The sequence below is a fragment of the Hippocampus zosterae genome, chromosome 3 (genome assembly GCF_025434085.1).
Source record: "Hippocampus zosterae strain Florida chromosome 3, ASM2543408v3, whole genome shotgun sequence".
NCBI classification, from domain to species: domain Eukaryota; kingdom Metazoa; phylum Chordata; class Actinopteri; order Syngnathiformes; family Syngnathidae; genus Hippocampus; species Hippocampus zosterae.
This window is the reverse complement of record NC_067453.1, coordinates 30037797-30059525: the sequence shown is the minus strand read 5'-3', so window position 1 is coordinate 30059525 and position 21729 is coordinate 30037797. Positions and strand designations below refer to the sequence as shown.

Below are 21729 nucleotides of genomic sequence, written 5' to 3'. Positions count from 1 at the left end.
CCCACTCCCAGGCCACGTCCCCTTGCAAGCACCCCCCCCCCCAACCCCCACCCCCCACAATCCTAATGTTGTCAGCGTAGCGAGGGGGTCCGCAAAGCCCAGCGACAACTCGGGCCAAGTCTTGACGCATTACGTATCCGTAGTACTTGCACTTTATGTCCCCAGTCGTCCCCGCTTCAAGTTTACTGTCAAACTAAACATCAAACAAAAAGAACGACACACATCGCACATAGTCTCTGCTGCCTGAAAATGCTAACGTAGAATGGGAAACTCTATAGACACGCAGGCTAACAATTAGCATCTACTGTGTGTGGTAGCGGATACCCGAATACTCACAGGCTCACATTTCCTTTTGATCCGACCACCGGTATTAGTGCCGCACTGATGAGCTCAGAGGATTTGAAGTGTCTCGATGATCTGTATAATCCGCCCGTTTGTGTAACACGGTCTTCAGAATCTGTGGCGGAATTGAAGAGAAAAAAAAATGCGATAAAAACCGCCATTTAGTTGCGATTTATTTATTGCGTATGCAATTTAAACATTTTTTTCTTGAGATTTTTGCGTGTTTTGGGCTCTTGAATGAATTGAAGAGCATTCAAATTCATGCAAGAATGCTCTTGAACCTTTCAACTTTGTCATGGTTTTGAAATGTGATTTTTATGATCCGGGCCTTTTCACGGTTTTGGCTTGTTTCATTCTTGATCTTGGCTCGTCTCGGTCTTGGTCTAGACTCCCAAAAAGTCTCGCTCGCGCCTTGGTCTCGGCTAGCGCGGTCTTGAGCGCAACCCTGCCGCTTGCTAAACAGAGAGCAAACCTCCGGCGTTGTGGCGATCCCGCACGAGTCATGCCTGGATCGGACCGCGACATTTTTTTCACGCCGTTAGCGCCATCGTGATCATCGGGCTCCAGATGCTAGCACCAGAAATTCCAGTCAGGAGGAAGGAGACGTACAGTGGAGCGATGCGGGAGGCGCTAGAAATGTTTTGGGGCGAACGAGACAATCGCTCCTCAACATCCTCATTTGATGGAGGCGTCCCAAGGGCGGATCCAGCGCCTCCCGGATCCAGCGCTGCGCCCGCCGTTAGCGCCATCGTGATCATCGGGCTCCAGATGCTAGCACCAGAAATTCCGGTCAGGAGGAAGGAGACGTACAGTGGAGCGATGCGGGAGGCGCTAGAAATGTTTTGGGGCGAACGAGACAATCGCTCCTCAACATCCTCATTTGATGGAGGTGTACCAAGGGCGGATCCAGCGCCTCCCGGATCCAGCGCTGCGCCCGCCGTTAGCGCCATCGTGATCATCGGGCTCCAGATGCTAGCACCAGAAATTCCGGTCAGGAGGAAGGAGACGTACAGTGGGGCGATGCGGGAGGCGCTAGAAATGTTTTGGGGCGAACGAGACAATCGCTCCTCAACATCCACATTTGATGGAGGCGTCCCAAGGGCGGATCCAGCGCCTCCCGGATCCAGCGCTGCGCCCGCCGTTAGCGCCATCGTGATCATCGGGCTCCAGATGCTAGCACCAGAAATTCCGGTCAGGAGGAAGGAGACATACAGTGGGGCGATGCGGGAGGCGCTAGAAATGTTTTGGGGCGAACGAGACAATCGCTCCTCAACATCCTCATTTGATGGAGGCGTCCCAAGGGCGGATCCAGCGCCTCCCGGATCCAGCGCTGCGCCGGGTTCGCCGAGGGGTCGGCACCCGTGCGCAGACTGTCAACGATGTCATCCCGGATTATGACTCTGTCATCCCAAAAGCGGGCGCAGCGGGACGCCTCATCTCTTCCTTTCCCGCAGACTGAGCCTACCCGCAGATTAACAGCGTCGACTTGCGAACCAAAAGCCACATCGGCACTGCGTGTGCGAGTGTGTGTGTGTGTGTGTCATGCGATCCAGTTTACGACCCCCATGTGGCGCCAACTGAGACGGGAAAAGTCATGACATGCTGTACTTTTGTAGATCTAAATATTTGGGTCGCTTTGAGGGTGCGTCAGTAGATTTTACGAGTATTTGGGTGACTCTCAGGAGCCTTTTGAAGTGCATTCAGTTACTTTTTTGAGAGTAGTTTAGTCCATGACTTTCTTTGCAGTTTTTGAAGACATCTCGGAGTGTCCGGGTTACTGCGTGTTGCGGATTGAAGAGTATTTGGGTAACTTAAGGTCGCTGCCCGCTTTGGGGTGTGGTCCGCCTTCTGGCCCAAAATCAGATGGGATAAGCTCCAGCAATGCCGGCGACCCGCTTCACCAACGCTCGGTCAGTCTGGTGGTACTTGAAGCGCCGATTATTTTCGGGAGGCGGTCCTTGAACGCGTTTCCGACATCATCTTTGGACGTCCCCATAAGGTTACGTGTGTGTGTGATTGTGTTTGTGTCTTGCAGTCGGAGGCTACACGTACAGGAACCAGCGCAAGTTCACCGAAGACATCGACTGGTCGTACGACGGTAGGCCAAACTTTAGTTCTTCATTGATAAAAAGTACCGGTAGGTACTTTTTGTGTGTTGCTATCTATGCTGGACTAAAATGTCTGGGCACTTGGATCACTACACTCCTGGAATTAAATCCCAGCCCTTTTTATTCTTCTTCTTCTTGTTATTTTTTTTTTAACTTCTTGTGGACCTGACATCCATAAATCTTAAAGTCCAACCAGTTTTTCGGTCTCCCGCGGGAGCCACCCGTTAACCCCGCCGGAGAATTTATGAGCGCGTCGTCACCTTTGTCGGCTTTGCGTGACGTCCGTCCAACGTCGGCGGCCACTCGCGGCTGTTGGCCAGGTTTGCAAAAGTTTGGGAGTCTTGGTTAGCTTTGGTTTTGATTTCGTTTGGACTTTGGAGTCTTCCGAATTCAGTTACCGTCAGACGTTGAAAGAAACGCGGCCTCCGCGCCGCACGCTAGGCGCTAATTTGTTCAAGCCGGATCTGGTCCGGGTGTGATGCACGCGCGCGCCATTGACCCGCTAACCCACTCGCAACCTGACCCAGATGCCACGCCGACCCGCCGGCGCTCCCCAGGATGGAACTGCCGCAACCGATGGGGGGGTCGCGGGGTCACGTGAGCGCCGCCGCGTGCTCGAGTTCAAAGCTAACATCAGCTAACATCGGTGACGTATGACCACCGCGTGTGGGGGGCGCGGCGTTTGTTTTTAACAAAGAAATGCAACCGCAGGCGGTGCACCTCTCGAACTATCAAGGAAACTGATGATTCAAACCCCCCCCCCCCCAGGAACGCTGAACCAGAACAACTGGCACAAGAAGTTTCCGTCGTGCAGCAACGCCAAGCAGTCACCCATTGACGTGGAGGAAAATCTGGCCCAGGTCGAGCTGCGCTACCAGAAACTGCAACTGGATGGCTGGGAGAACTTCACCGGCCAGCGTACCACCATCAAGAACGACGGCAAGACCGGTAACCGCCATTCTTTGGACTGTGTGCACCAGCCCCCAGGACCACTTCCGTAGTCCAGTTAGCTTCCTGCTGCTCTTTTAACATGAAATGGAACCCCCACCCCACCCCCCGAAGCTGATTTAACAGCTACGTTTGATTTAAGGGCTAGTTTTATGTTTTGGAAAATGCTGGGGGGGGGGGGTCATTAACATCTGAGATTCGCTAATGAGGACGCTACTAATGAGCCCTGAGGGGGGTGGTTAGCTTCGTGGGTTGTTGGCTTAGCTTGGCTTAGCTTAGCATTCGCCGTCATCTTCGTTGTGAAGGCGATGTTTCTCAGCACTCGTGAATCGGTGTTCAGTTTGATCGCAAGAACTCGATTGACTGACGGGTGGGGGGGGGGCTACAGGAGGATCTCCGATGTAGCTTAGCGAGAACATTTCCATGCTACGTTTCTGTAAAAGGCAACATGACAAGACTCTTCCTTCCTGCGAACCGGTGTCACGTTTCTCTTGAAGCGCTTGTTTTGATGTCATCTTTTGTTTGAGGATCCGGTTTCGGGTCCCGTTGAGGGCACGGAGCAGCTTTTGTGGACGGTTTCTCTTAAAGCGGCGTGAAACGCGAGAGCGACGATTGTTCGGCAAAAGCGGAGAGGCGGCCCGTCCCGTCTCGTCTTTAGTGGCCATCACGTGTCCCCGCTGGAGGACGGCAGTGCTTTTGATGTGGGTTTTTTTTTTTTTAATAGCCCCCGCTTGCATCATTTGACGGCGGACAAAGAAAGTTGTCAACGCGACGCAATCAGCTTTTGCGTTGAGTCAATATTTGCCTTACGCAGTCCACGCGGTGGACAAACGAGAAGACTAGGTTGGCTAGGTTGCTAGCTAAAAGTTGCGCCGCTACTTTCTCCGGTGAGCACTTTGAAAGAGTCATTGGTGCCTTCGTCACATCCGGGCCGGCTTACAGTAACGCACTTGACTTTGGAGTTCGCCAATCCTCCATTCAGCATCTCCAGTTGCTCCAAAATGCTGCTGCTCACCTCGCGACCGGTACTCGTAACGGGGAACGCGTCACTCCGACTTTGGCTATTCCTTCATTGGCTCATTCTGGAGTTCTTTTCAGTGGCGTTGGACGTGGACGGCGACTTCTACGTCGGCGGCGGCGGCCTGGCGTCAAAGTTCAAGGCGGGGCGCATCGCCTTCCACTGGGGGCGCTGCAACGCTTCCTCGGAGGGTTCCGAGCACAGCCTGGACGGCGTCAAGTACCCCTTGGAGGTGAGACGAGGGGACGAGGTGGGCGGCGGCGCAACAGTCACGAGTCGCTTTTTTTGTTTGTGTTTCTGCCACGCAGATGCAGATTTACTGTTTTGAGCCGCAGCGCTTCGACTCTTTCCAGCAAACCGTCAAGGCGGGGGGGCGGATCACGGCCCTGGCTGTGCTCTTTGAGGTGCTTGTCTTTGGGAGTTTTTATCATAATTATTTATTTTTTTTTCAGTTCTGGCCTCCGTTTGTTTGTTTTGATTCGTTTTGGGAGCAAATGTGTTTCTTTTATTCAAAATGGCTGATGATGATGATTGTTTTTTTGTTTTTTTTTTCCCGCAAAAGCACTTTCCTTTTTATCTTAGTTCATAAATTTTTTTTTGAAGTTTTCATGAAGTGTAATAACCTTGCGTGCGTGAGCTAGCGCAGCGCCAGAGAGAAAGATATCACTTTCCCCCCATCTGTGTTTTGAACACAATGGCCGCCATTGACATGCAAATGAGCATCTGCGCAAGCTAGCCCGAAAGAAGGCGCGGGGGCGAATCGTCGAGAGGCGAGAGGCAAGACTTTGGGCCGGAGCTCACGTTGGACACGCCGTCAGGTTACGCGAAGGACGACCGCCGCGAAAGGCGACGTCTGACTCGCCGCGTCCAATGTTAGCATAAACAAACCGAACAAAGTCATTGTGGCCGAATCGAGCTAATTAGCATCCGACTGAATTTACCAAATATCTTTGAAAAAATACTTGTCATCCGACTCTATCGGCATCAAATCGTTCCGTGCGATCGTTTCACCCGGTAGACAAATGGACGTGGCTTCTGGGATGGGAAAGAACACCAAAATCTCGCTTTGTATTTATTTCTTCAAAGTACGCAGCGCTTCAGAGCAAAAGCGCCGAGGGCTAAAAGCGCTTTAGCAAAACCGCTAATCGTCCGGCGCTTTGAGAAAGTAGCTTCCCTCTTTGTCCGAGGAAGAGGCGACGACGCGTCGAGACTCGCGCTTGTTGCCGTTTTTCCAACTCGCGCGCTTGTTGTGTGTTTGGGCACGTTGCGGCTAGCGTCGCGAGCGCGCGGCTAGCAAGAATCGGCGTCTGCTTGTCTGCAACTTGCTTTTTGTTCTCTGTCATCGTCGGTCAGAACATCCTTGCTGTGAAGAGAACCTTCGTGACTCAAACAGAAGTGAAAGCGGAACCTGGATGAACCAAAGCCTCGAGATAAAAAGAACAGAACATCTATGAGACAAACCGACGCGCTAATTCAAACACGTCTTTTGTCAAAAGCAAATCTCGATGAATGACCCAAAATTTTAAAATCCACAAAGCTAAACAGAACCTCTAGCCACCAAACAGAACCACCACGAGCAGAAACTGAACCTTGAAGCTAACCTTCCTGGTTAGCTACATCGAAAATGAAGCCATCCTAGCTTGTTAGCATAGATGCTAACATTTTGGATCCTTTTCTCGCCAGGCGAACTCGGAGGAGGACAACGCCCACTTTGCCGCCATCATCGACGCAATCAACAGCGTCAGCCGATACGGTTAGCGGCACCGCCAGTTACTCACTCTCGACACAAAATCTCCTCGCTTCTAATAATCCAAAAATATCGCCCAGGTAAGAGCGCCCGGGTGTCGCCCTTCAGGCCGCGTGCTCTCCTGCCCAACTCGACGGACAAGTACTTCATCTACAACGGCTCGCTGACCACGCCGCCCTGCAGCGAGACGGTGGAGTGGATCGTCTTCAAGAACACCGTTTCCATCTCGGCCGAGCAGGCGAGAGCCGCCGCGTTTAGCTAACGGGCGACGAGTCCGGATATGCGCGTTCGAGACTCCGACAGCTGAGCTACGCTAGGTTGTTTGTAATGAGAAGCGCCCGGAGGCCACGAAGCGTGTCAACACCGGCTTTGGGGCGTGCGCGGGAGCTATCACGTCTCGCTGACGTGTCTGGAAATGTCTGTCGACAACAATTTGAACGACGGCATGTCTCGGCTGGTCGGCATTCCGACTCGGGGCGGACTGCCGGGAAGGATTTTTAATTTGTCGTTTGCTGCTCTGTGACAGATGAAATTATCTGTAAAGTCAAGTCAAGTCAAGAGTATTTCTCGAGCACTTTCAAACAGCCATCCCAAAAAATTGCTTTCAACCAATCAGCTCCGACGCCACAGATCAAAGAAGCGTCGTGCTAGGACAACAGCTACGCTAAGCTAGCCGAGACCACGCGATGAGGAACCTTTCAAACAGCCATGGCTGCATACAAAATACTGAACATGCAAAATAAACAGTAAGACAAATCACTAATAAAGGCGGTAGAAAGCACCAAACGGTAAAATCAAGAACAAATTCATGCCGAGTGACCGTAAAGGCCACGCCCACTGACGCCCCGTCGTACGTTTGTTTACGTTTCTGGCGTCTAGCTGGAAGCGTTCTGCGAGGTGATGACCATGCAGCAGGCGGGTTACGCGATGCTAATGGACTACCTGCAGAACAACTACAGAGAGCAGCAGCGCAACTTCATGGGTCAGGTCTTCTCCTCCTACACGGGCACAGAGGAGCTCCTCACGCCAGGTATGCCAACCCCCCCCCCCCCAAAACAAACAATTACTACTTTGAGGAAACATCCATCCATCCATCCATCTTCTACCGCTTATCCGGGGGCAACAGCTTTAGCAGGGAAGCCCAGACTTCCCTCTCCCTAGCTACTTCGTCCAGCTCTCCCCGGGGGATCCCGAGGCGTTCCCAGGCCAGCTGGGTGACATAGTCTCTCCAGCGTGTCCTGGGTCTTCCTCGGGGTCTCCTCCCGGTGGGACCTCACCAGGGAGGCGTTCAGGAGGCATCCGAATCAGATGCCCAAGCCACCTCATCTGGCTCCTCTCGATGTGGAGGAGAAGCGGCTCGACCCGGAGCCCCTCCCGGATGACCGAGCTTCTCACCTTATCTCTAAGGGAGAGCCCGGACACCCTGCGGAGAAAACTCATTTCGGCCGCTTGTATCCGGGATCTGGTTCTTTCGGTCACGACCCATAGCTCGTGACCATAGATGAGGCTTGGAACGTAGATCGACCGGTAAATTGAGAGCTTCGCCCTTTGGCTCAGCTCCTTCTTCACCACGACAGACCGATACAACGTCCGCATCACAGCAGACGGACGTTGTACTTTGAGGAAACATCCAAAAGCCAAAATGGAACCTTCAGGATTCAATAAGACCTGGAAAAACCAAATGCCATCCCGTGACCCAAACAGAACCTCCCGAGGCCAAAGGGCCTTTCCCGCTGGTTCTGCTCGATAATTCATCATGAAGCAAATTGATCCGCTTGACACACAAACGCACGATCAATGTCATTGGTGGACCAGGGTGGCAAGTGCGGGGGAGGAGCCAAGCACAAGTACTTAGTTACTACTCGAGGGCCCAAAAAAAAAATGTGTCTCTGTAGGTACTTGAGCATTTCTTTTCCGTCAGTGTGCAGCTCGGAGCCGGAGAACGCGGAGGTGAGCGCCTACAACGGCAGCAGTCTGCTGGTGACGTGGGAGCGTCCGCGGGCCGTCTACGACTCCGCCATCGAGAGGTACTCGGTCAGCTACAAAATGGCCGACGCGGAGGACGCCGCCCGCTCGGAGTATCTGACCGACGGAGACCAGGATGTGGTGAGGTTACCTGAACTCAAGTCGAAGCGAGCATCCGATTCCGCGATTGATCGGATTTTGCTGGCCACCAGGGCGCCATCCTGGATGATCTGGCGGCCAACTGCAGCTACGTGGTGCAGGTGGTGGCGGTGTGCGCCAACGGCCTTTACGGACGCGTCAGCGACCCCTTGACCTTCACCGTGCCCGCCGACGGCCCCGGTAAGCGCCGGCTCGCCGCGCCAGGCGCAAACACGCCAATGAAATGAGCGCCGGCGCAAAGTCAATGTCGAACAGTCGTATTTCTTTTCGTCCTTTTGTTATGTAACACATTGCATCGCCATTGTTGACTTTTGGTTCCCGCGCTTCGCGACACGCTCTTGTTCTTCGTCGTCTTTCCTCGAGGCGCTGGTTGTCGTTTGCCGCCTCGCCATCCTTTTTTTTCTTGTGCCGCCCGTTTTCGTATTTCGCTTCACGCGGCGTCGTCGTACGGCGAATCGCAACTCTCGAAGGCGTAACACGTGGAACGTTAATTTCACACCCCCGACCAACAGGGGGCAGCATGCGATACTCCAAACCAAATAAAACGGCGACTTTATTACATTGTATTTATTTTTCTGAAGTGACATTTTATATTGATGTGAATTTGGAACCAATTGCAAATGAATAAATAAATACTTTTCTCATTTTATTCAAATCAACAAATCTTTTGCAACCGGAGTAAAGTCAAATGAAGTCCCCCCAAAATATTTTTTATTTGCTAAATATTAGGCCTTTTACTTTGGATAATGCCTCCATTCATTACAAACATATATATCAAGAAAAAAAAATCTCCAAATTTATGACTTTTGTCATGCGGGGTCTTAATTTCACACCCGCGACCAACAGGGGGCAGCATGCGATATTCCAAACAAAATAAAATGGCGACTTTATTACGTTGTATTTATTTTTCTGAAGTGACATTTTATATCGATGTGAATTTGGAACCAATTGCAAATGAATAAATAAATACTTTTCTCATTTTATTCAAATCAACAAATCTTTTGCAACTAGAGTCAAATGAAGTACCCCAAATATTTTTTATTTGCTAAATATTAGGCCTTTTACTTTGGATAATGCCTCCATTCGTTATAAACATATATATCAAGAAAAAAAAATCTCCAAATTTATGACTTTTGTGATGCAGGGTCTTAATTTCATGCTTTTTTGTCCAAAAAAACCCCAAAAAACTGCCAACACACCTCTGCTGTGAACTTAAAACCTATTTGCATTTTTTTTTGTTAGCTTTATTGTGTGTTTTAAGGATTATGATGATGATTGACAGCCGCTTCCAATAAAGCACTTTTTAAAAAAAACGATACGACATCACGAACCATTTCTTGCCAATTATTTTGCGGCGCTCCGCCGGGAACCGCAGACTCACGAGATGTATTTCGTTGTTCCGTAATGCATCCCAAATCTCGTCCTCCTCCGCCGCACCGATAAACCGATCAAAGCTCACCTCACGCTCGCCAAAGCGGTTTCAAGCGTGACGCGAAAGAGGTAAGGAGCAAGCTCGGCAGCCTTCCGCCCACCGTGCGCCTGCGCCTGCGCCGCATTTGCAGAAAATGCCGTTTTTTTGGCGCTCGTTTGAGGCCCGAGTCCAAATGTGGGCGTGGCCTGTCGCGGAAAAACGATTTCCTGCAAAATGCGCTTTGGTTTTCTTTCCCCGTGCTTGGGAAATCCCGGCATGATGATGTTCTTTTGAGATGTTTAGCATGGAAATGTCGAAACTTTCCTTCTTCCCTCTTCCTGCCGTCACTTTATTCATTTGAAGACATTGAAGTCGAAAATGATTTTCAGACAATTTCGGCGACTTTTTCATTTTTTTTAACTTTCTGTTGATGATGGCGGTAGCGGGAACCTGCAAAAGTTGAGTGAAGGCAACTGGGCTTTTCTCTATTTCTGTCACGGTCACATGAACATGACATCACAGGGGGGCAGGGGTGGGGGGGGGGGAACTCCACACCAGAAATGTCATTTTTGGATGAAAGGGTGAGGGGTCCAGTTGCCGAAATGCAATTTTTGTGGATGACTTAATTTTTTTTTTTTTTTTAAGCGCTGCCCCTTACTTCTCCAAAATGTTTTCATCACTTTGTCTTTCCCGCCTCACTTGTTTTGGGAGAAATATGAAAACCATACAAACAGAATATTAATAATTGTTTTGTTTCCGCTCACTTTGTCCCAATCTATGTTGTTCTTGCAGGAAATAGCCCGATCCCGGATTCCATCCAATTCGATTACGAGGTAATTACGATGTTTGCTTCCGATGGATTGCATTTCACTTTCACGTGAACTAAAACAATCACACCTTAATTAAAGGTACTTCAGTTCATTGCCCCCCCCCCCCCGAACCCCCCCTCAAGTCTTTGGAGAAAGTTCCTGACCTCATATTGCGCAACCCCCCACACCCAAAAAAAGTTCTGCTAATATGTAGGGGATCGGAGGAAAAAAAAATAGTGTGTATAAGCGTAGGAGGAGGTGGGGGGGCGGGGGGGGTTCCTGTAAATAGAGTTGACCAAAAATATGTGAATCGGTGAACCCGCAAATGTCAAAGCACAAACATAAATCTCATGCTAATTTGACCAGATTCTTCTTCTTATTATTATTATTGTATTTGGGGGGGGGGGGTCGCTCTTATAGAACGTTGATTTTTTTATTGAAGTGAATTTAAAACATTCTGGACCAATGAAAAAAAAACATGTTCATGACGTTCCCAGCTATATTCTGTATGATTTCTTTTTTTTGCCACTAGGGGGAGTACTACCCACCGGACCCAAATGAATCAGAAGATTACGTTCAGGCTCCGATTCCCACAAAACCGCCCGCAACCTGGACTTCAGGACCGTCCCGCCGCCCGACGCACCAGATAGAGTCGACTAGCGTTGCCGCAACTTTTGCCCAGCATACCGCCTCCAAAACGGAGGCCTCCGGCAGGTCCTCATCTTTGAGCCCTCCGTACGGAAACGCGAGAGACCACCGGGACGGGGTCCAGCAAAAGTCCTGGGAAAACAGTAAAGCGGCCCTGAATCCGACGGCGCCGACACTAAGCGCCTTCACTGCTTCGATCTCAAACGATACCGTGACAAGAGCGATCGCGGCAACCGTGAGCTGGACGACGAACGGGACGACGGCGCCGAAGCCCAAAACCACCAAAATCGAGATGACGACCGCCAGCCGGGCCCTGTCCGAAGCCACGCTCAAGACCGCCGCCGTCGATACCACAATGGAAACGACTCCATTTTCAACCCCAAACAAGACCGAGACTACCGACGAGACAACCGCGGTGACGACAAACCCGTCAACGAAGAACACCATCGGTCAGACCGGGCTGACAACCAAAACCACGAACCAGATCGCAACCGCCAATACGACAACGGAAACGACCGCCAGTCCGGCCGCGAACAAGACCGGGACCCCGTCTAGGAACAAAACCGCAACCACGAACGAGATCGCAACCGCCAATACGACAACAGAAACGACCGCCAGTCCGGCCGCGAACAAGACCGGGACCCCGTCTAGGAACAAAACTGCAACCACGAACGAGATCGCAACCGCCAATACGACAACGGAAACGACCGCCAGTCCGGCCGCGAACAAGACCGGGACCCCGTCTAGGAACAAAACCGCAAGCACGAACGAGATCGCAACCGCGAACACGACAACGGAAACGACCGACAGTCCGGCCGCGAACAAGACCGGGACCCCATCTAGGAACAAAACCGCAACCACGAACGAGATCGCAACCGCCAATACGACAACGGAAACGACCGCCAGTCCGACCGCGAACAAGACCGGGACCCCGTCTAGGAACAAAACCGCAACCACGACGGCCCCGTTCACCGAGACCGCGACCCCGAAGCCAACCGATTTGAGCGACTTCACGCCCGTCCGCACGGACCCGCACGAAGTTCGGACCGCAGACGATGCGCAGACTCGGGTGTGGCGGGGCGGCGTACTTTTGCGGACCACGCCGCCGCTCCCGAAGGGTGAGCGCCACTCTGTCCCCGCCCCTTCTTCCCATCCCATTGATGTCACCAGCCCCCGCCCCAGCCTGCGACCCGTCCCCCCCGCCCGCTTGCATGAGCTGACCGCGGACGCCACCCCGCCGCCTGTCCAAATCCCCGCTTCTCCCGACTCTCGCCCCGCTCCCTCTTTCGCTGACGGCTTGGCATCTTTCTCATCGGGGGGGTCCCTCCCAGAGGTCTCCCTCGGCACCCCGCCCCTGCCTGGCCAAGACCCTTCCTCCCTTCCTGCACTCTCTTCCGCCAACGAGTTGGCATATTTCTCTTTGCGTGACCTGGCCGACGCGTCCGAGCAGGGGGGGTCCGTCTCTGAGGCGTGGCTTTCCCTCAGCCCCACCCTGCGGCCGTCGGTTCTCCTCTCGAGCGACCAGGCTAAGGAAGCCGAGTTCTTGGGATACGGGACGGGAAGCACGGTTGACTCCGAGTTCTCGGACGCCATTTGCGCTTGCTCCCTGGAGCCTTCTGCGTCCTGGCCCCTAGCCCCGCCCCACCGACCCCTTGGGGTCGCGACCTCGGGTTTCGATGCGGATCTTCTCTTGAGTTCTTCGGGTGTCCTCGTGAGTTCTTTTTCTGGGGCGGCTTCCGGCGGATCGGTGGTCGCGCTCTCGCCCTCTTTGCCGGCGCCCGACTTCCCAATGGCCGCTCGCAGCGCGGCGCCCCCCTCTGTTGCGGCCTCGTTGTTGCCATCGCTACCTTTCGGTAGCGGCGTCTCAGGGTCCGGCGTAGACCAGGACTGGGATGGCGTCGAGGTGTCGGCCTCGGGCGAGAGCGCCCGTCCTCATGCCACCGACCCCCCTTTGGTCACTTTGGAGTCCGGGCGGACGCTCGTGGATTTGGACGACCGCCCCTCGGCGTTCTATTTTGACGGCGAGAGCGGGAGCGACGCCGGATCCGGGCGAGCGGGCGCCGCCGCCGCCTCGCCGAGCGCGCCCGCTCTCCCCTCGCCCGTCTCCCCCGAGGAGAGCGGCTCGGGTCGGGCCGAGAACCCGTACGACAACGACGCCTCCTCGGACTTCAGCATTCCCGAGCAAACTCGGCGGGAGGCGGAAAGGGAGGCGGAGCCAGTGGCAGGTAACCACGCCCACGCCGGCCGGGGAAAGCGCCCTCCCGCTCGCTCGCTCGTACCCGAGGCGAGTGACGTCGTGACGACGATCAAAGTCTCGATGCGTGCGAAAGCCGGTCCGTTGCGGCATGACTTCGGTCGGTCGTCAGTCTTTCCCGCTCGAATAGAACCGAAGTGGCAAATGTGCGGGTATATGTGTGCAGACGTGAGCAACAGCGGCCACGAATCTCGCGTGGGATCCGTCGGGGACGGCGAGAGGAAAGCGGCGGTCCCCCTGGCCGTCATATCCGCGCTGACGGCCCTCGGACTGGCGGTCCTCGTCGGCGTCTTGGTCTACTGGAGGTGAGCTCCTGCTCCCGCCTGGCACGCTTCTTCACTCCGAGGTGTTCCCCACGGTACAGATCCGGGTACGCTCCCATTTGACCCGCTCCGGCATCGGTGAGACGTGACGTCCGATACTTCACACCGATTGGCGACTCGACCAAACTTTTGTTTGTTTTTGAGTTGATGAATGGTTCAGAAAGAAGGAGGAGTTCAAAGAGGGGGGGGGCGGGGCCTGGCCATTTCCAAATTTGAGAAAGAAAATGAGAACATCTTTAAAAACGACTCGGGATGCCAGAGTAGGAGCGCCGCGCTCCCTCTTACGAGTACGGCGGCATCGTGGCCCAACTGGAGATGCCGAATGGAGGATTGGCTGACTCCAAAGTCAAGCGCACGACGGTCACCCGGCCCGGGGGTGCGACCGAGGCATAAATGACCCCCACCGCAATCTTCAAGTTTGCAACTTTTTGGCCTCAGGGTGTGTTTCCAGACGGCGCATTTCTACGTGGACGAAGGTGCCCGCCCCCACCTCGGCGACGCGGCCGCATTCGCATCCGGTAACCTCAGCGGCGATTCGCCCAAAATAAAAGCGCCCCGAAATATTTTTCACGTCCGCTTTGCCTCCTAGACCCAAAAGCGGCGCTTCCCGTGCAAGATTTTGTCCGGCACGTCGCCGAGCTTCACCGAACGAGCGGATTTCAGCGCAAGTTTGAGGTACCCGCAGAATTTCTCTCGCTTGCGTCTTCTGCGTGAAAAAAAAAAAAAAAAAAAGCCCGCACCTGCATGATGAAAATCGTCCGCCTCCAAAAATGTTGTACGCTTCTGAAAAGGAAAATATAAAATAATATATATAAAAATATAGGTGCGTGTTTTGGTGCAATGAGTCATATATTAATTTGGGTGAAAGTCACTTTTTCTTCTGTCAATCATATTTCAGCAAAAACATTTTTTGTACATTTAATTTAAAAAAATAAATAAATAAAAGTGAAACAAACAGTTTCTGAAATAACATTGCAGATTTCCTCATATTTCCGTAAAAATGCAAATTTCTCCCGTGGGACGTGGGAAAAAAATAAAAGTTTTCTTCTTCTTCTTAAAAAGTTGCAAAAAAAAGTTTTTTTTATCATTTATTTTTTATCATTTTTTTATCATTTATTTTATTTTATCATTTATTTTTTGCTTTCGTCCGACCCTGCCTCGTTGTCAACTTGAATTGCTATTTTGTGTTGTCATGGTAACCCCCTGGCGGCACACCCCCCGCCCCACCCTCCTGCTCCGCCCCCCCCTCCCCCCTTCTTCCTGGTCCTGGCTAGCTGCTAAAGGAAAGTTATGAGGTAAGACTCCCCCTGCTGGCGACGGTCTGCATGTGCGTTTGTTTGATGAAGTCACTTTGGGGATGTTCGCGATCGTCGTCGGCAACTCGATTGAATAGTTTGGGAATTGGCACCGATCGACTTGTTCTCCCCCCCCCCCCCCCCCAAAAAAACTGTATGGGATGGTTGATTTGGTGCATTGGTTGACTTTAAAAATTTTTTTTTTATTTTCCAAAGGAGGTGCAGGCACGCCAGGCGGACATGACGCTGACCTCGGAGACGTCCAACCACCCCGACAACAAGAGCAAGAACCGATACGGCAACATCCTGGCTTGTAAGTGGAGAGGCCACGCCTTTTCTTCTTCTTGCACTTGTTTGCAAAAAACTCTCGTAGAAAATACGCCAAGAAGAACGAACCGCGAGCGAGGGGCGAGAGTCGGCCTTCCCGTTGCCGCTTTTGCCGCTTTTTTTTGCCGCTTTTGTCTTCGTTTCAGTCGATCACAGTCGAGTGCGGCTGTCGGCGGGCGTGGCCGACAAGGACGGACGCTGTCGAGATTACATCAACGCCAACTTTGTGGACGTACGTGAGATGCTCCTGTCCCGTTTTTTCTGGCCCGGGGGTGGTGGGGGGGGGGGGTCCGGGGGGGGTGTCACTTCTTGAAGTTCACTACAGTCAGTCAGTGTGTGAATGGCTTCGTCAATGAGTTAGCAGGCTAGTTAGCCTAGCCAGTTAGCAAGGCTAGTTAGCCTAGCCAGTTAGCAAGCTATTATTGACCCCATTTCCAGAAACTGTCGCTTCCTTAGCAAGGTTTTGCTTTGAGGAGTTAGCCAAGGCGGACGGGAACCCCCCTAACCCCCCCCAAAAAACCCCAACCCTTTGCATTCCAGGGCTTCAAGATGCGCCACGCCTACATCGCGGCTCAGGGTCCGCTCGAGTCCACCGCGGACGACTTTTGGCGGATGATCTGGGAGCAGAACGTCGGCGTCATCGTGATGATCACCAACCTGCTGGAGAAGGGACGCGTGAGTGGCCCCCCACCGGCTCCGTCGGCAACTCGCAAAGTCCAGTTCACGTTTGGACCGCCAGACTTGACAAAAACTAACAGACTCGAGACTGGACTGGACTATTTTATGTTTGTTTTGACATCTAAAAAAAAAAAAATGGCCGTTCCTTTGGGGATTTTGCAGCTCTTCAGATCAGCGCGCTCTCTCTCGACTGATTCAGCCTTAAGTGGACTTCTCGATGCTTATTTGAGACGAGGAGACAAAGATTCGAGATTTGCTTGAGGGTTCAGACTTGACCGCTTTAAGGGTCAAGGGTCACAATTGACATTGACTCCAAACTCGAGACTTGCTCCAAATTGAAAGCGTTAAAAACCTGAAGATTGGAAAATTTACTTCGACGTACCTCGATTTGTGTTTTGTGCCCCCCCTCAGAGGAAGTGCGATCAGTACTGGCCCGCCGACGCACGCCAGGACTACGGTGGCCTGGCGGTGGCGCTCCAGAGCGTCCAGGAGCTGGCCCACTACACTCGGCGCACCTTCGCCGTCACCGACACGCGTGGCAAAAAGGTCCGGCCGGCTGCGCCGCGGTGGGCGAGGCCGCTTTTTTTTTTCGCCTGTCGTTTGATGAGTCGCCCCAACCCCCCCCTCCGCCGTCCGCTCGCAGGCTTCCCGGACCAGGCGAGTGGTCACGCAGTACCAGTACACCCGGTGGCCCGACATGGGCGTGCCCGACCACGCCCTGCCGCTTCTCGACTTCATACGCCAGTCGTCACGAGCCAGGACGGCAAATATGGGCCCGGTGGTGGTGCACTGCAGGTTTTACTCATCAACTCATTCTTGACTCCGCCCCCCTCCTCAAGTTTTGAGCGCACAAAGTGTATTTCTTGCGCTTCTGGCGTGCCCGCGTTTAGCGCCGGCGTGGGCCGGACGGGCGCCTACTTGGTGTTGGACAGCATGCTGAGGCAAATGAGGCAAGAGGACGCCGTGGACGTGGACGGATTCCTCCGACACATCCGCACGCAGAGGAACTTCCTGGTCCAGACGCAGGTGAGGACTTGCCGTTCTTCTCGGCATGACTTTGTATTGGCCAAGTGCACGTTGCCATGGCAACAAAGGCTGTTTTTGAAGCTAATTTGGCATCCCAACATCACGGAGGCTTAAATGCGTTGCTGCGCAATTATCAGGTAGAAAAACATCCAAGAATAAAAGACTTTTTTTTTTGGTCACTAGGTGGCGCTAAATACGTTGATTGATGCCTTCGGGCCTGCGGTATCGTCAAATGCGTGAAATCGAATCGAAGAGCGTGCGGGTCACGTTCCAGCGGCGTTTGTAGTCGAGGCCACGCCCCCTTGAAAGTCAATTCAAAATGGCGGACATTGGCTCTTTTTTGGGGGGGGTGGGGGGCGGTTTCCATTTTCCGCAGTCGCGCCGCTTTGCTTTGGCTCCAAACTTTTGCACTGAGCTTGACATCCGGCAACCCGCCAACCTCTCGCCCCCCCCCCCCCGCCCCCCCTCCAGGAGCAGTACGTGTTCATCCACGACGCCTTGGCGGAGGCCATTTTGTGCGGCGATACGGAGGTGGCGGCGTCGCGGCTTCACGCCTACGTGGAGCGGCTGCTGACTCCGCTGCGCGATGGCAACACGCCGCTGGACCGGCAGCTCGAGGTAACGCGCGCCGACGCTCGTTTTCGCCGCAACGCTTTTTGCTTCCGTTCCGCGTCCTCAGCTGCTGAGCGCCGAGGCGACAAACGGCGACGACTCGGCGAGCGCACTTTCCGACGGCAACCGCCAAAAGAACCGAAGCCGCTCGCTGCTGCCGGGTGAGCCGAGCGCTGTTAGCCTCACGCTAGTGCTAAGCTACTTCCTGTCCGGCGTGATGTTCTTTGGTGCCTTTTTTTTGCAGTCGAAAGGTCGCGAGTGCGTTTGTCGCCGTGCGCCGGCGACCCGTCCGATTACATCAACGCGTCCTATGTGACGGTAAGGCCGTGTCGTATCGTGTTGCCCGGATTCTCCGTATGGATGTCGTATTGAAGCGCCGGCTTCTTTTATTGTGGTGAGTTGTCGTTTGCGTGTTGCGCTCGCAGGGCTACAGGCGCAGCAAGGAGTTCATCATTACCCAGAATCCTTTGCCCGGCACCGTCAAGGACTTCTGGAGGATGATTTGGGAACACGACGTGCGCGTCATCGTGTCGCTGCCGGGACCCGCGTGTGCTCAGGTCAAAGTTTAAACGCCCTATTTCAAGAATCCGCGCTCCAAATAAAAAAAGGCCTTAAGTTACGCATTTTACAATTTTTGTAAAGATGTATTTTGTGTTATAAAAACATTCTTTTTTTTTTCTTTTCAAACACTCAAAATGTTCAGAGGCATCTGTGCTATCCGTACATATATAGTTTTTATTCGGTCTTTGGGATTTTTTATTCTTACTTTATGTTAACTGTTTTGTAAAGCGCTATAGAAATTAGCATGTATTGTATTGTATTGTATTGTATTTACTTTTTGCAAAAGGGAAAAAAAAAATGGTGTCCGGAGGTCCCAAGCAAGCCCGACTAACAATCCCGACCGGACGTGTTCATGTAAAAAGCGTCGGTTTGAAGCCTCCTGCAAAAAAGGCAAACTCATTAGCGATCCTCTGGCGCCACCTAAAGTTGCAAAATTGGAATGACCTCAACCCAACAATGTGGCATGCTTACGTCTGTCTGAGCGAAAACAAAGCGATTGACGTCAAAATCGCGTGAAATGCGTGTGTACACATTAGGTTTACGATGCGTTCAAAAATATGAATTATAATGGGTCTCTATGGTGCAAAAAATGTAAATTGTGTAGGTTAAGGTATCAAAACGTTTTTTTTTATTATTGCTGCAATGCCTGAGAATTATCAGCCGGACCAATTAGCGCTAAAAGTGCATTCCTGATGTGTGTAAATGTGGCATTTTGGTGTTTTCGCTCAGGATGAAGAAGAGGAGGCGGAGCCATGCGCCTTCTGGCCCGCGAAAGGCCACTCGCTGAGCTGGGAGACCTTGAGCGTCACTCAAACGTGCGAAAACGTCATCTGCCTGGCTAACGAGGACGCGTTGCTGGTTCACCACTTGGCCGTGCACGTGGCGCAGGTGTGGCTCGCTTCAAAATCACAACGCATCATAGCGCGCGGGTGGTGGTGGGGGGGGGGACAAAAGCGCATCAAGTTTGGATCATTCCGGTGGAAATAAAACTGCTCTGTTGAGCGCAAATCTTGAGGCGACTGAATTACCGTAAATCATCCAAAACGGGCTCATCCGAAAACGCAGCTTTGCGCGGGAGAAAGTACGAAGCGCTCTCGCTTGCGTTCAGGACGACTTTGTGGCCGAGGTGCGCCTGTACCGCGCCCCGCGCTGGCCCGACCCCGACGGCGCCATCAGCGACACCTTCCTGCTGGTCCGCCTGATCCGGGAGGAGACCGCCGCAAAGGAAGGAGCTACCGCGCTGGTCGACCGGTACGCCGCCCGTTCACTCGCTACCGCCGCTTCCCCGAGAACTCATCCGCTGACATTTTTGCCGCCCCGCCCACGCAGCCTGGGCGGAGTCACCGCCGGAACCTTCTGCGCGCTGTCGTCTCTGATGGACCAGCTTAGCGACCGGCGGCGCGTGGACGTCTTCGGAGCAGCCAGGATGACCAACCTCGCCAGGCCCGGAACCTTCCGCACGCGCGTGAGCAACGAGCGCAACGTTAACTCGCTTTTTTTTTTCTCGGTCCAACAACCTATTAGCATTTCGCAGACATTTCTGAAAAGAAATACCGTCACTTGACTTATTTTACAAACTGAATTTTTTTTTTCACATTTCTCGTAATATTGAAAAAAAAATCCCGTTCTCCAAATATTTTGTCGTATTTTTTTTTCCCAAATACAACTTTTTGTTTTCCAACACCGTTTAAAACTTTTCCGACGACGACAGCCAACACACTTCCTGTTTATAATAAGTCAGAACGTGATTGGCTGCCACGTGGCTTTGCTTGAACGCGATTGGCTGTTTGCATGTTGTGGTCAGGACCACTTGGAGTTCCTCTACAAGGCGCTGTTGAGCGTGCTGGACGAGCCGGGAGAAGAAGACCGACGAGACCGAGACCAAGTCCACCTAGACGATGAAAGCCAAGACGAGAGCCGGCCAATGAGGAGCGCCGCCAGTTGTCAGCGCAATGGCGCACTCCCACCACTGGGAGGCAAACGAGCGCCCAACGGACTCGATTCGCTGGTGTGATCAGCCGAGAGTGCTTCTCGGACGTCATTTTGTAACGTGCCTTTTTTTTTTTTTAACTCTTTGCGGTCACTCTTTAACGCCGTCACATCAAGACAACTAACGTTGGTACTTTTGCATATTTATTGGCAGCAACGATGAGAAAGGAACACGGGACAGTAGTAAGTTTTTTTCACTTCGTGTCGGTAATATTTCACCTCGAAGGACCAAATTGTATTTATACTCTACCCGATTTTTTTATGTAGTGCTTCCGTCAAAGGCTTTTCTTTTTATTAATCTTCACTTTAGATGACACAAACCCGCATGTTTATACTTTCTTTGCACTCTGCTGCTTTCGTTTGCCATTCAACTACCACCAAAATCCTGATGCTTTGTTTGGTTTTTTTTTTGTTGTTTTTTTTGCGCACAAAACTGTGGGATTCAGCCACAATAATTCACTCACAATTTTCGAGAGAACATGCTGTTTTGTTCTTTGAGTAAAAAAGTGACATGGTTAAAAATTCTACCCGTTTTATTCCTTTTTTTTAAGTCGTCGTAAAAACCAAAAAAATAATTAACCTTTCAAAAAACATGACATTTACCGGGGAAAATATTTTTTTAAAAACAAATCAGAGTTCTACTATTCTCAAAAGATTTTTTTCACATAAAATAATGTTTTTTAAAAAATTATTTTAAACGCAAACAATGAATTACACACCATCCCCAAAATGCTTTCGGATAAACAAGCACTTTTGACAGACAGAAGTGACCTTAAAAACAAAAGAGCTTGGTGAAAAAAAGAAGACCATAAAATCCCGTGTATAATACGACCGCCCAAAAATGTTTGTTTTTTTTATCATCTGTACGCGTCTGTATATTACTCTACCCTGATTTGCTGGTATCCGTTGTTATCATCTGGTCACATTTGTGCAAATGTTTCTCATGCTGCCATAACTCAGCCTGACTCTTCGCTATAAAACAGTGTCGTTGAAAGTTGTCGTCTTTTTTTCTACGAGCTCGTAAACGCACCACTCGTCAAAGTGATGTGTCGGTCGCGAACGAGCCGGGACAAAGAGCCGGCTCTTTGAAGTAAACGATGAGCCCTTTTTAGCCGAATAAAACGACCACGTATAGTAAGGCCTTTTTGGATGACATTTTTAGCCGAAAAAAACGACCATTTATAGTAAGGCGTTTTGAACCGAAAAAAACGACCATGTATAGTAAGGCCTTTTTAGCCCAAAAAAATGACCATGTATAGTAAGGCGTTTTTGGATGAAATTTTTAGCTGAAAAAAAACGACCATGTATAGTAAGGCGTTTTTCGACGAAAAAAACGACTATATATAGTAAGGCGATTTTAACCGAAAAAAAAATTACCATTTATAGTAAGGCGTTTTTAGCCGAAAAAAACGACTATGTATAGTAAGGCGATTTTAACCCCCAAAAAATGACCATTTATAGTAAGGCGTTTTTTGGATGAAATTTTTAGATGAAAAAAACGACCATGTA

At 51.7% G+C, this 21729-nt stretch overlaps 1 protein-coding gene across 1 annotated transcript in view; it reads left to right on the top strand.

Moving 5' to 3' along the window:
• The window catches only part of ptprz1a (protein tyrosine phosphatase receptor type Z1a), a 26981-nt gene extending 5767 nt beyond the window's left edge, over positions 1-21214 (top strand). The window contains exons 2-30 of the mRNA XM_052061296.1: positions 2378-2440; positions 3219-3398; positions 4497-4648; positions 4725-4820; positions 6100-6169; positions 6244-6401; positions 7043-7193; positions 8085-8269; positions 8341-8467; positions 10491-10531; positions 11040-13380; positions 13576-13714; positions 14171-14250; positions 14322-14407; positions 15007-15027; positions 15244-15340; positions 15501-15586; positions 15895-16029; positions 16444-16578; positions 16676-16827; positions 16923-17058; positions 17530-17676; positions 17738-17831; positions 17915-17988; positions 18096-18227; positions 18961-19119; positions 19340-19482; positions 19561-19696; positions 20036-21214. Coding sequence (XP_051917256.1) covers positions 2378-2440; positions 3219-3398; positions 4497-4648; positions 4725-4820; positions 6100-6169; positions 6244-6401; positions 7043-7193; positions 8085-8269; positions 8341-8467; positions 10491-10531; positions 11040-13380; positions 13576-13714; positions 14171-14250; positions 14322-14407; positions 15007-15027; positions 15244-15340; positions 15501-15586; positions 15895-16029; positions 16444-16578; positions 16676-16827; positions 16923-17058; positions 17530-17676; positions 17738-17831; positions 17915-17988; positions 18096-18227; positions 18961-19119; positions 19340-19482; positions 19561-19696; positions 20036-20245 — 5726 coding nt within the window. The 3' untranslated portion in view covers positions 20246-21214. The remainder of the gene's footprint in view (positions 1-2377; positions 2441-3218; positions 3399-4496; positions 4649-4724; positions 4821-6099; positions 6170-6243; positions 6402-7042; positions 7194-8084; positions 8270-8340; positions 8468-10490; positions 10532-11039; positions 13381-13575; positions 13715-14170; positions 14251-14321; positions 14408-15006; positions 15028-15243; positions 15341-15500; positions 15587-15894; positions 16030-16443; positions 16579-16675; positions 16828-16922; positions 17059-17529; positions 17677-17737; positions 17832-17914; positions 17989-18095; positions 18228-18960; positions 19120-19339; positions 19483-19560; positions 19697-20035) is intronic.
• Positions 21215-21729: the final 515 nt, after the last annotated feature.